The 13,260-nt window shown below is 43.4% G+C and overlaps 1 protein-coding gene across 2 annotated transcripts in view; it reads left to right on the top strand.

The window, feature by feature from the left end:
• Nucleotides 1–814: 814 nt before the first annotated feature.
• Nucleotides 815–13,260, top strand: part of magi1b (membrane associated guanylate kinase, WW and PDZ domain containing 1b) — a 141,822-nt gene continuing 129,376 nt past the window's right edge. For both annotated transcript variants that reach the window (XM_069679085.1, XM_069679084.1), the window contains exon 1: nucleotides 815–1,603. In XM_069679085.1, coding sequence (XP_069535186.1) covers nucleotides 1,306–1,603 — 298 coding nt within the window. In that variant the 5' untranslated portion in view covers nucleotides 815–1,305. The remainder of the gene's footprint in view (nucleotides 1,604–13,260) is intronic.

Here is a 13,260-nt window from a genome sequence, read left to right as displayed (position 1 = left end):
GCACGCATGCGCTCATTGCAATATTGCTGCCTTCAAGTTCTCTTTGCAGGCTCCGACTATCGATTTCCAAAATAAAATACATCTGTGGCCCGATACATGCTGGCCCGCCATGCAATTATGTTAATGATGCAATATTTTGTAGATTATTCTTTAAAATATTAACACAGTGTATTGCTATATGGGCTGGTGGAGGACAAGAATTTATGCTTATGATGTAATATTACATTAAATAGTAATTAGGATATGTAGCCTATTTCAGTTGATGTATTTGTATTTTGTTGTTGTCAAATAAAGTAAAGATAACATGTAGTATGTGTTCATTTTAAAGCTACCAATAAGCTGTAACTCAATTTGCATTTACAGTGAAAAAAAATATAGTAACCTGTATATTATGCAAATTGGCAGATATTACAACACAGCAATCTTAGTTCAAGAGTAGAAAAATAAATAAATACATACAATCGTTCCCATGAAAAAAAAACTAATTAATTTAATCAGACCGTACTTTATGTGATTTGGTTAGAAATAATCAGGTCACACATCAGGCAATGATACACAATATATTATTACTCCATATTTCGTGTTTTGAAAGATATCACAGAAAATTTTCACTTTTATTTTACTCAATGTTATAATAACATTTCGATTTCGTAACATAAAGTAGGCTATTAGGCCTACCCTCATTGTTGTTGGTTCGTCCATGTGAACTTATCTTAAAGTTTCCGACAGCCAGTGAATGCAGCACGAACAGCAACACATTCCCAGCGCGAGAGCAGAGCCCAGAGTAGGAATGAGAATCAGTTAAGTACACGAGAGCGTCGTACCTGGTTAAACGAGCCGAGGACCCTGACAAGCACCGATAAAGTCAGCGGTCGGATACGGAGAGAATACAGAGAAGTCGCCGTTAACTGGACAAAAGAAAGAAACATCCTTTAAAGTGAGTTTCTAAGAACAGCTGAGAGGATTTATAAAGTGGGCACGAGACGAGAGTGGGACCGTGGCAGATGTAAGATGACATCGATGAAAGGGGATTAAACTGCAGGGATGTTAAGTAAATAATGAAAACAATATCCAGTTAGTTGGGAGTGTCTTCAGAGCCGACAGGAATGGCTTGATTTCTCACCCCGGGAAAGCGGTGGGACAATACTGTCAGAGGCACTCATGTTTCTGTGGAAGAGGAAGAAAGTTTGCTGCGCTTCACTCGGATACAACAAGGCTACTTTTTGAGCGGCATTGCTGCTGTGACTGTTTCTTATCTCAGTGGCAGAGCCTGCCTGTGTTGGTGTTGGCTCAGAACTGTCCACAATGTCCAAACCCGTGCTAAAGAAAAACCACTGGACCTTCAGAATAAATGAGTCCTCCGTCTCCAAAGATGCCCGCGGTGACTTGAACGTGTCGCTGCGCGGCGGCGCGGAGAACGGAGAGTTCGCGTACATCGGACAAGTTAGTGAGGATGTCGTGGTTTATAAAAGTGGGAAATTAAATGAAGGGGAACTGCTGCTGGAGGTGGAGAATCTCTCCATTTCGGGATTACCTTTGTACGACGTACAGACAGTGATCAAGAACTGCAAAGGTGCAGTCAGGTTGAAAACTGTCAGGCAAGGTAAGAACACACAAAACTCCGTTCGAACTTTTGTCTTTTGTTGTTACTAAGTTTTCTGAAATATGACAGCCGCTGAAGTTAATGTGCCAAGCATTTTATCGAAACAGAAACAATTCGGCGCACATTGAAGTTAGCTTTCCCTCCAGGAAGGAGTCCCTCTGGTATCCGTTAAGTTGTCATGTTTATTATTTCTGCCAGGGAAGGTATTTGTTTAATGAACGGCAGAGTTGTTGCCAAAACTTCAGGAAGTCGTGACATTTGAGCCACACCTGTCGATGAGCGAGCCCACGTTAAAGTGACAGAATTGTGAATGGTGTTTGGTTTGTACTTTTTTCCATTCAAGAGAAAATACCACCTGTCACGTCCAGGAGATGGAAACAGAACAGGGTCACAGATATTGTTTATTCAGCTTCTCTTTGTTCTTGTTCTGTTTCCTGACCAACCCTTTGAGCTGAGTCCAATGTGAAAAGGCCTTTTCATATAATGTGTGTGTGTTTATGGCATTTTCCAAAAATGCATCCAACACCTGTAATAATTAAACAAGTAGAATTCATCCCATTAGAGAACTAAGCTTTCCTTTTTAGGCCAGACTTTGATTCCATATAGTATGGCTATTAATTTACACAGAGCAGATAATGAGCAAAGTATGTCGGCGCGGGCCCTTTCTGACTCAGCTGATACAAATAACTGACAAACAGGCTAGACTGGCAACACTTCCCTAGCACCTAGCCTGAATGGGAACATCAGGACACCTAACATAAGCCTGAACATCAGGCCAGTGAGGCCGGTCTGGCTCGTTCATGGTCAGCTTGACTCAGCAGGGCTGTGCTGTTTGACACTGAGCCTCTGTGACAGGCTCCCAGCATGGCAAAGCAGACTGCTGAAGGGATGCTCGGAGCCTGCCTGGGCCAAACTGACTTCCTGTAGAGACAGACAAAAGAACAGCAACTCTTCAAGGACAATTTCACATATTTATAACCTGCGAACGCTGGCAGCAATATTGGCAAGGCCTGTTTAGAAGTGGCACCGGGCTTTTTAAAGGTTGCTACATTATGCACAAATTAACATCAGAATATACCCGCAGAACACATTGTGTGCCAGCGCATTATGTTTGAGAGAAATAAGTCACTTTGGCACTTACATGGATGAATGCATTATTCTACCTTGTACAATACACTCTCTGAACAAAGGCGTGCTGTAGAGAAAGCCGGTAAATCTTTGTTGATATAAAGTGAAGAAAGAAAACCTTGAGCTGAACATGTAAATATGCTTTTTGGGGTGGGGAGCATCAAGGGTAATGGAAAACCAGAGGTATACATAAGGCGGCCCTATCTCGACCTTGGTTTGATTTGTTTACAGTAGTACTGAGCCGTTGCATGCTGTAAAGTGCAGGTTTTTATCCTTCACAAACACTACACCAGCGGATATCAGATTTTATCCTGTTTGTTAACCTACTGTTGTACTTAGAGAAAAAAAGGCCCCAAACTTTAGGCTCTCAAAAGCAAAACAATGTTACATTTCTCTTAAAGGGGCCATATCTTTTGAATGGAGATTCTCATATTTTGCATGGGTTTCACAAGTGAAAACTGCATAATTCTGTGTTTTTCCAGAATTACATTTTTGAAATGTAGCCGGCTGCAGGTTTCTATGTAGAACCTTGCTTTTGCTGAAATCGACCAATCGTCATCCACTTTCATTCACTTGAAGCTGCCTTTGTGCACTAGCTTGCAGTCAAGTTGTTGTCGAGATTTCATCTTACCATCCGATACCTCCTGGCGATTCTGGCTCGTAGCCTACATATAAGGCCGAATAACCGATCTCAGAGCAGCCGTGTTTTCTACAACTTTGGAGTGAGGATAGCACACGTGGGGGAGGGGCTACACGGTCACTCCAAATACTGTCAGCCAATCGTGGCCAAGGTCTGACCTTTGAATAGTAAAACAGCTTGTTTATTTCAGGAGGAAGGAGACGCTCCGAAAAATAATTACATTAAATGTATCCAATTTTTAAAACGAAACTAACTTTACCAACATGATTCAAAAACACATTAGAATAATAGAAAATTGATTGCAGAGCTAAAATATGTAATCTTTAAATTAGTCAGCATGTTGCCTCTGTACTGTCATATAGTCAGGAACACTGATTTTGAACAGAGAAACAGTATAAGAACAAACAGACATGTAAAAGGTCTGCACACAGGTGTTTTCACTTATCGTCTAATTAGAGCTCTACGTAAGTGGAAGATGGGCGGAGCTATGCTGGTGTTTTTTGTGATGTCACCAAAATCAATAGGCTATTTTAAAATTGAACCGTCATTGAATTGAAAGAAGAAAAAGCACAGGTGTCACTAATAACAACAAGGATGGCTCTGTGAGTCATGACAGGCAAATAGCATGTCCTTAACTTTGTTGTAAACCTGTGCTTTTCCTGCGGTGTCAAAAAAAGGTCAAAAAGTCAACATACTGATCAGAACGATAAGAGTTTAAGCTGCCCCGCTCACTGATGCAACACAACACAGGACGGATGTGGAGATGTGAATCAACCCCTGTCTGTAAATGCAAGAAAAGTCCTGAGGACAGATCTAATCAGGCAAAACAAGTGGAAACACCTGTGTGGATGAATCATAGCGCAGGGGTCTTAATTCAGTCTGAAATTTGCAAACTTTGAATTTTCAGGATATCTATATTTTTTATGCTCAGGCACTTGAGTTAAGTTTTGTTTACTAGTTTCAAAGTGATTCTAAATTGTGGCAGGTAGTTTGCCTTTTCCCAGCCAGTAAATGCAGGTGTTGTGTATTTTGCTGCAGGAGAAAATGATAGTGGCAAGTTTTGGATATCTTTTTCATGTTTTGTGCTTAATTTCGAGGCATTTCTTGAATGTTGTACAACTTGTAAACAGGAAGCTGTGTGGCAACTTTAGTTTGCTCTCATGTTAAAAGTTTTGAGGTAATCAGCAGCGTGAATTCAGAATACTGAAACACAAGCCGGTGTTGATTATGCACCCCGGCTCTCTCCGCAGTTCCTAATGACTTTAGACAATAGCAGGAAACTTACTCCTCACTTTGAACCAATCAGAAGTCTCGGGGCTTGCAGCTCCCCTCCCCTCTTTTTTTCTAGGACCCATCTGGGGATGTCGGGTGTCACCGCCATACAACGTCACATGATCAGATTCCATTTCAAGTTTTTAATAATTCACGCTGTCTGGGAATTTCCCCTCCCTAATCAGCCTTAATTGGGAAAATATGCTTGGCAACAAGGGCCATCTGTAAAATCAGAGTGACCTAATTCTACCCAGAGCGTGTGCCATTTTCTCACTTTAATCAAGTGGGAAGTGTGGAGCGGTGCTGCTGCTGCAGCGTCTTGGCGCTCTGATTTTCAACAAGCATTTGCTGCTGTATGAAAGACGTGTTGATGAGTGTTGGGTCGGGACCCTCAGCACACAATTCAGACCTGTTAGCACGCATACACACATAGAGGGGCTTTTCTACGCTGAGCTGATAAGAGGCTCTAACCAGTCCTGCTGCAGAGATTGTAATGTTTGCTTTGGATATCAGTGAAAAAGTACAACGCACACACACGTACTCACAGTAGGACACAGACCCTGTGCTCTGCTGGGGGGACTAAGCCACGATAAGTCCTCTTCACTGTGTATTGATCGGGCAGAGGCTGTGGGAAAATAACTGGATTATGTAATTAGGGCTATTACATACAAACACAGACGTGCACTCTCACTCCTCGCCCTTTTAAACACGTAGCTGCTGACCCTGCAGGTCAGTACTCTGATAGACATGTCCTCTAATGACCAAGCCAATACTCTGTGTTTGCAAACATAAAATCACAATATGGTTAGTCTCGTCAATCTGATAAATCCCGTTCCATAAAAATATGACCTACTGCTCCACGCAAAAACCATCCATGGGTAACACTATGGATAACACACTCAGTGACGTACAAACACGTGCTTGTACAAACACACAATCACAACAGAGAGGGTTGAGATTGAGAGCAGATTAGTGTCATGCTGTCTGTTGTGTTAGTGTGTTAATAACCAAGGCAATATCCATGAAAGCATGTGTGTGTGTGTGTGTGGAGGGAAAAAATTGTGCTATTAAAGTCTATGTTTGAGATTACAGTTGTAATTGAATTGAAGGTTAAAGGGCCAGTTTGCAATTTGGCTCTGTGCCTTTGGAGGCCGTGATCCGCTTCTTCAATGGGTCCTGGAAAACCTCCGCCAGACTACGTAAACCGCGTCATCAGACGGAGGCCAGGGAGCTCGCTAAACTACACTTCCTCAATCTAGGACGCCCGCCTCCGATGTCATGTCTCGTTCAAAATCATCAGGTTTGAAATGTAGACTGCAGACCTGAAGATTTTTGAGACGGTATATTCTTGACGTGTTTCGCATTCTGTACCCTGACCCGTTGCCTGCAGCGAAAACGGTTTACTTCAGCGTCTCTCGCTGGGCCTACCTGGGGCGCAATGCACGCTAGGTGTTGTAGGAATGTAGAATGAGCGAAACCACGAGCTGTTTGTGCAACATTCTCCACAGTTATGGCGCCAATTTCAAATATTATCGCTTCTATCGATTACAGAGAACAGCAGCTTTGACTGACAGCAGCTTTTTCCTGGGGTGAATTGCTCCTTCAAGGTTTGTATCTGCACTATCAGGAGCAAGGGATTCAAGCATACATTGTAAAACAAATGTGTGTATGACTTTGTGTGTCTTCTGGCTATGAAAAACTGCACAATAGCCCAGAGTTCACAGGTTTTCCCCAGTTACGAGATTTGCTGCGTGTCGCTCGCCTTGATGAACAGGCTCTGCTGCTTGTGACCGCGCTCACACACACACGTTAGAAATCTGAGTCCTCTTCACGTAAAACCAACCGTAGCTCTGTCAGACCAATCAGGAATGGAGAAACTACAGCTGCAGAGGAGTGTAATTCTTTCCAATGTGCATTATAAGACCACGCTGGTGTGATGAAAGAGGCCTTACTACCTATAAATCTGTGGAAGCAGAAAATATTCTCCCTCATATACAGCGCTGCTCGTCGCTAACTAGAGCCCTCCTGTTTGAATTTACTGCGTTACTGCATTAGCTCTAAGCCCTGCGTGTACTCGTGTGTGTGTTTCTGGCAGGGATTGCATATGGAAGTGTTTATTTCCTTTCTCTCAGCAGGAAGTTGGACACCCCTCCTCGCCCAAAACCGTTCCTCCACCTTTTGTGTTCTCTGACAGCGGTGGAACGACTTCACTTCCTCCCTCGTAGCCCGGCTTTAGGAAAGGCTTCAATTTCAGGGTGTATGTTTATGCGAGAAGGGAGGGCGAGATAGAAGTCACATGTGTACAGTGTAAGCATGTTGCCCACTTGGAGCTGAATTTGTGTGTGCGTCGGTGCTCGGCTTAAGCTCCGCATTTAAATACATTGGAGGGACGCTCAGTTACCAACTAAACAGACCATGAAATGCTGTCTCTCCAATGCTGCGCTTTATGTAATCCCACTACATGTGCACATGTGCGCCGTCTCCTCTCTTGTTTGCAGAGTAAAAGTCTTTCTTTTCCTAATTAGCTCAAGTGTAGGCTGTTGTATTGTGCTTGAATGCGAATTGGTCACACGTGGCACTTGCAGTTACACACTCTGTCAGAGGAACAGAAAGGCCAACTAATTTATGATAGTGAGTTTAGGTGTGCTGGGGAGGCAGAGAGGCTGTTCCCTTTGCTTCCCTTTGAAGACAGCTCTTATCCAGTGTCCTTAAATTGTATATATGCAGAGTAGAGGCGTGTATATTTCTGAGGAATGACACGGTTGACAAAAGTTCCCGAAAAAAGTCCTGAGTTCCAGCGAACATCAGGATGAGAGAAACAGTTTGTTGGATATATAAACAGTAGTTGACATTATTGCCATGATACTTAATGATCTACACTAGAAATGGAAGCACCTGCATAGATGTGTAAGGCAGCGCTTTATTTTATAGCTGTTATAGCTATTACTAAGGTTCCAAGGAAATCTGTCAACACTCACGCTCCTCCGTGGTCAGTTATCGAGGATTTATACACCAGAGTCATATTCCCTTTTTTCCGTCTGTCAAACCAGAAAACGCTGAGCTCCTCTTGAGTGTCAGGACACACAGGAAAAATTAAAGCCCTGAGCTTAATATCAGGCCGCTTTTGGTTTAGTACGTAAGGTAACTATTAACCTAGCCAACGTGTGGGAAGAGTTGACAAATCTACTCAAAAGGCCTACACTTATTCCCACACCGTCAATCCGACTGCTCGGTTAGCATAATCCCCCAGCTGGGAGGAACGGTGACGCTCAGCACTGGGGACTGTCTCAGAGCAGGTGAACATCTCTGTCAGAGGGTTTTATTTTTTAAGATCCTGAATATATGTTCAGTTCCAAATGGATCCCAACCCTGCGCCAGAGAATTCAGTAACAGATGTTCTTTTAGGATGAGATGAGAAAATCAAGTAAGTTTGTGGATAGCCTGATTTATACACTTTTTTGGCTTTTGTCTGTATTACAAAGGATAGCTGAAGAGTGACAGGAAATGTGGGGAGTAGAGAGTGGGGGGATGACATGCACCAAATCATCGGCAGACCTGGAGTCGAGCCTGTTCATGCGGCGCCTGCTCTACCAACTGAGCTAAACCAGCGCCCCGGTCCTACACTGTAGTGTGACGTACATCTCCAAAGCAATGCAACTAAATATGGCTGTAACCAGACTGCAACAGCTCTGATTGATCTGCTTGGTAGGTTTGCACTCAGACAACAGAGGACAATGTGGTTGATGCTAGTTTGTTGCTAGGTGCTACAGCCTGTTTGCTTACACATGAAGCCAAAACTCAAATGGTGTTTCAATAACAATAGGTGTACTGTGTGTGTGCACATTTTAAATTGCAGTAATTTCAGCAATGTTCTTGAATTATTAATTAGCATTAATAAAAACATTTTATTTTAAGAAGTAGAAATTTCAGTGCAAGTATAAATCACCGTGGACCCCTGGATTACAGCAGACTTCACCCACCATTGATCCCTCCTAGTAGTACAATTACCAGTGAGCTAAGTTTTGCTAAAGTTTGCCGTGTTGCCAGAGTTACAGTGTTCATGTCACTTATTTTTTAGTTGCTTTCCCACTGGTCAAAAACCTCGGCTTGAAATTTACAATCGGCATTCAGACCCGGGTCAAATAACTCTGCAGTAGACCCAGGTAGCTGATTATCGCCTCGGCTCTGATCGGCAATGATGGGAACACAAAACCCGGGTTGACACGCTAATCTCCTACACCTCTCCGGCGTGATGCTATATGACGCATTGAAGTTCCAGCTGCTGTCGTGTAAATACACAAGAACAACAACAGCAGATTTGTTCTTTGTTTTGTGCAAGATGCAGCAACACTGGCAAGACAGCGAGGTGAGAGAGCTTCTTCTGACCCGAGCGTACTATTGTTAACTAACCCTGTTTCGGGCGCATTTGTGATGTCAGACGGTGACGCAGCAGAAAAGAGACTGAAAGGAGTATACTCCACTGGCAATGGGAAAAGAGACGATCTGCATTTATTAGCTTCTTCCCGGGTCTGAAAAACCTGCGTCACTGTGCTAATTTTGGTGAGAAAGGGGTATTAGACTGTCACTCCCCCTTGCCTCTGTTGAAGCTTTGCTAAGCTAAGCTAGCAGGCCAAATCAATGTCTTGGTGAGTGTGTGTTTGCATGCATTTCTTTATTGTGTAAATGGGGTGTGTTCAGTCCACAACGGGAGTTGAAGATACTTGTTTGTAGCACCAGGATCTGTTCTCCTAAACAACTAAAACTGACTGTATCAGTAGCTGAGCGGTGAAATATTGTCCAATACATCGACCTGCAGTCCCACCAGAAGAAACAGTCCCTCTGCCAGCCTTTACTGTGCACTCAGCCTTTACAGCGTTTGTGCAAAGGCAGCTCTTATTGTCCTGTGTTGTGTCAGGAATGGGATCATATGCATGCTTGCAGATAGTAGTAGTTTGTGTGTGCATGTATGTGTGCTGGTTTTGCGTGCCAGACAGGCTGACATGGCCAAGTCTTTCTGTCAGCTCTGCTGCTGTTAAACTCAGTGGTTCTGCCTGCAGCCGGCATGACAAGGAAGCAAAGTGATGGAATTGGTAGTGGCTGTGGGCATCATTAATATGGCTCAGACTAGACCCAGTAGCGAGTGGATGTTCCCAGAAAAGAAAAGTGCTGCTAGTCTCTTCAGAAGTTTTTATAAGTGTTTTATTTTTTTATTCTGCAGGGACTTCTGCACAAAGAAACACATTAAGTGCTTGTACATTTTTAACTCCTCGTGTTTCTCTAAAAGTGTGTTGTAGCATATTTGAAATTTTTTAGATACAAGATAGTCAAAAGACACTTAGGCGCTTACGTGGAGCTAATTTGTCGTTAAAGCTAATCTTCAGCTTGTTATCTTTTTGGTTGAGGTTGCGACCAGAGGATCCATACTTTATCTCAGGCTCCTTGAGATACAAAGGCCTTTCTTCTCCAGTCTGCTTCCTCCTTTTCTTTACCTTTAATTACGTTCTGGTCGAGGCTTTAGGGTCTGTTTACGCAAATCCCATTAATGTAAAGTCTTAGGGAAGCTTACACACGCACATTCGTGTGCACACGCAGACAAAACAAGACTATATACAGGTTTAGAGAACAGTCTAGCCCTGATTAAGAGGATTTAGGCACAAGTCTGTCTGTTATCCGCAGCAGTGAGTGCGCACACACACGCACACACAGAGACACACACGCACACACGGAGGCCCAAACTCCTTCCTGCAGTGGCAATCATGCAGAACACAACAATGCTTGGCTGAACTCTGCCTTGTTCCTCCTCCTCATCTTTCCTCGCTCCATTCATCTTGCCTGCTCTCTTTATCTCCACCCTCTCAAGTCTCCATCTATTCTCTCCACGCTCATTGTCCTCTGAATATGGGAACAGTGACGGCTCTTATTAAGGGGCAGCTGACTCTGAGTCCCCCACCCTGCTCTCTTCCTGCTTAAGTCTCCCAAAGAAAAGAAAAGTCCAACAGGTCCTTTAACAGCAGTTATGGATGACAGTGTGTGCCAAAAGCATTGAAGACAGATCTATGTGGGTGGTAATCACTGAGAGGGGAGAGTGTGGGGGATTATGGGTAAGAAAAATCAGCTGATAAAGATTTGGTAACATGTAAGGGTTTGTGGTTATGAAATGACCCCTGACGTTTATATGTATATCTAACTGCATATCAGTGAAGCACTAACGCTCCGAGAAGAATAGTTTGACGATCTGGGAAATGCACTTATTGCTTTCTTGCTGAGATAAGAAGATACATCTCATGTTTGTATGATAAGGATTTTGCAGGGCCCAGAGGCTAGTTAGCTTAGCTTAGCATTAAGAAAACTCTGTCAAAACATAACCATCTGCCTGCTTTATCAGCAAAGGTAAACCCAATAATTTATGCACAAAAGGTTCTGGAAAAAGTGTGAAGCATAAAATACACAATTGACCATTTGCTAAGTCCCGCCCACCTTGGTTACTGTTGCTACGCATGTCAAGCTTTTGCACCGGCATATATCAGCAACAACAATGTTCTAGGACAGCAGGGTAAGTCAATATATTGTTTTATTTTAAGCTAATGTTTAGTTATGACTCCCTGTAACTTTCATTATCTAAAATGTTTTAGCCCAGTGCTAGCAAAACTAAATTATTACCACTTTTTCATTTTGTTTAAAGCGCGTCAGGATATTGCTCACATATTGTGGGCTTGATCCATACACTGGATCTCCAGCCTGACAAAATCCTGTACAAGTTTGTCACAACAATGGCACAAACCAATGGGTGGTCAAATAAAAGCTGTGCTGATATCATCAGTGGTGTTTGTGAAGGCCAGACAGGATCGCAAGCGGCGACCAGGTGACTGTCTTCCACAATTTGTAAACCATGTGGGACATCTCTCCTTGGCTTCGGAAAAGGGAAAAATACAACACCCCCCTCTAAACTTTAAGGATATCTGCTGTCGGCCTTGCAGATTCCATGTGCACACCGTTTCAGCATTTCTCCTTGAGCTTGACAGGCATCCCGCGCCTAGTTACGGTTGCTAACGTAGGATTGGACAGTGGCTGTTCAAGGGACGGGCTTAGCGAAGGGTCAATTGGCCACTTCAAGGAAACACTACCCCCAGAGCAGTTTTCCAGGCAGCCTGCGATCAAGAAATAGTCCCTTGAAAATGGCGAAATCTTTTTCACATTTCACAATTGGTACAAAAGCAAACAAGGAATCCTCCCAAAATGTTGAAGCATTCCTTTAATCTCCCTGAGAAAACGTCAGTAATGTATCATGATTTGCAGTTGATTTAGTAACCTGCTGTGCTGTCACTCAAAATGCCTTGGTACGTAATGTTTATGTACTTGGTGAGTGCACCATTAAAAGGGGGGGCTGCAGTTTTCCCATCTGGAAATCTCGGCCTGTGTGACGGTGACCGGCGCTGCAGCAGCTTTGATTGAGAAAGCATGTGTGTCCTGCGGTAAGCTGGAAACCCTTCAGGAGACCAAATGGCTTTGGTAATCTCCTTTGATGACATGGGAGATATGGTTGTGTCATCAGCTTCACAGGTGGCCCCCTCGGCGCTGATGGGTGCTCAGTAATAACCGGTTAGCGGCTCAGGGCCAAGTGACAATGTGTCTTACAGCTCTCGCCACTATCTGATGTCACCGTGTCAGACTGTGCGGTTCTGTGTGATGACTGTGCATCAGCTGTGCATGTGTGTCCCCTGAAGCTGTGCATACGCTGCATGACTCAATTACCCAAGATGCCTAGACCACTCGTATTTAAGTCTATTTCCAGTTGCCTACATAACTTAAGAAGGACGAGCAGTGTGCGCTCATTGGTGCCACAAGAGAACAAAAGAAGTGACCTGGATGCCAAAGTGAAAGGAAAGCAGTTTTGTGCTTTACTTCATGTTAGCGCTGCATATTTAGCACACGCAAAGGTGTATCTTTTTATAAACTATTCTTTCATTGAAGCCTCAGTTTGGGCATTTTTTGGAGAACTTTCCAGGGTTTAAACATTAAGAATGAAAGCACACCTCATACTTTATCAACACCTTCTTTATGGCTGTTCATAAAAGCTCCTTTCACTGTCCTGGTGATGACGTTGCAGCACAAAGTTACTCTGTCCCTCTGTGCGCCCCTGGTAATGGAACATAAAGGTCAGTGTACATATGACCGCTTAAAGGTCAGTACTCGGTACATGTACTATAATAGAGAGACTCTGTCCTCATTTCCCTCACACAGAAGCAGTCCATACTCTCATCATTTAATGTACATGCTTCATTAAACCGGCACAGTGAGGCAGATGTGACAGCCTACTGATAGAATCTTAATTAGACAAGCAGAGACTAATTAGCAAAGACAGGAAAAGGATTGAGTCTTAATTAAGAGGTCACTGGTGTCCGTCCTCTCTCTTCACTGTTGGCATCCTTCACAGATGTTCTTGTCTGGTCTCTTGAAGTGGCGCCTGTTTATGTCACAACTCCACTACTTTCAGTCACTGTCAGCAGCTCACCCACCTGGAGTCTGCTCACTAACTTACCACACAGACTGCTGATAGCTGTTGTAAATTTAAAGTAATAATGACGACAAAGATTTTCATTTAAGTAAATGTCTGTTA

This window comes from Semicossyphus pulcher, unplaced genomic scaffold, assembly GCF_022749685.1.
Source record: "Semicossyphus pulcher isolate SPU_LCO1_2020_fin unplaced genomic scaffold, fSemPul1.0.p SCAF_3, whole genome shotgun sequence".
NCBI classification, from domain to species: Eukaryota; Metazoa; Chordata; class Actinopteri; order Labriformes; family Labridae; genus Semicossyphus; species Semicossyphus pulcher.
This window is presented reverse-complemented; position numbering and strand designations above follow the sequence as displayed.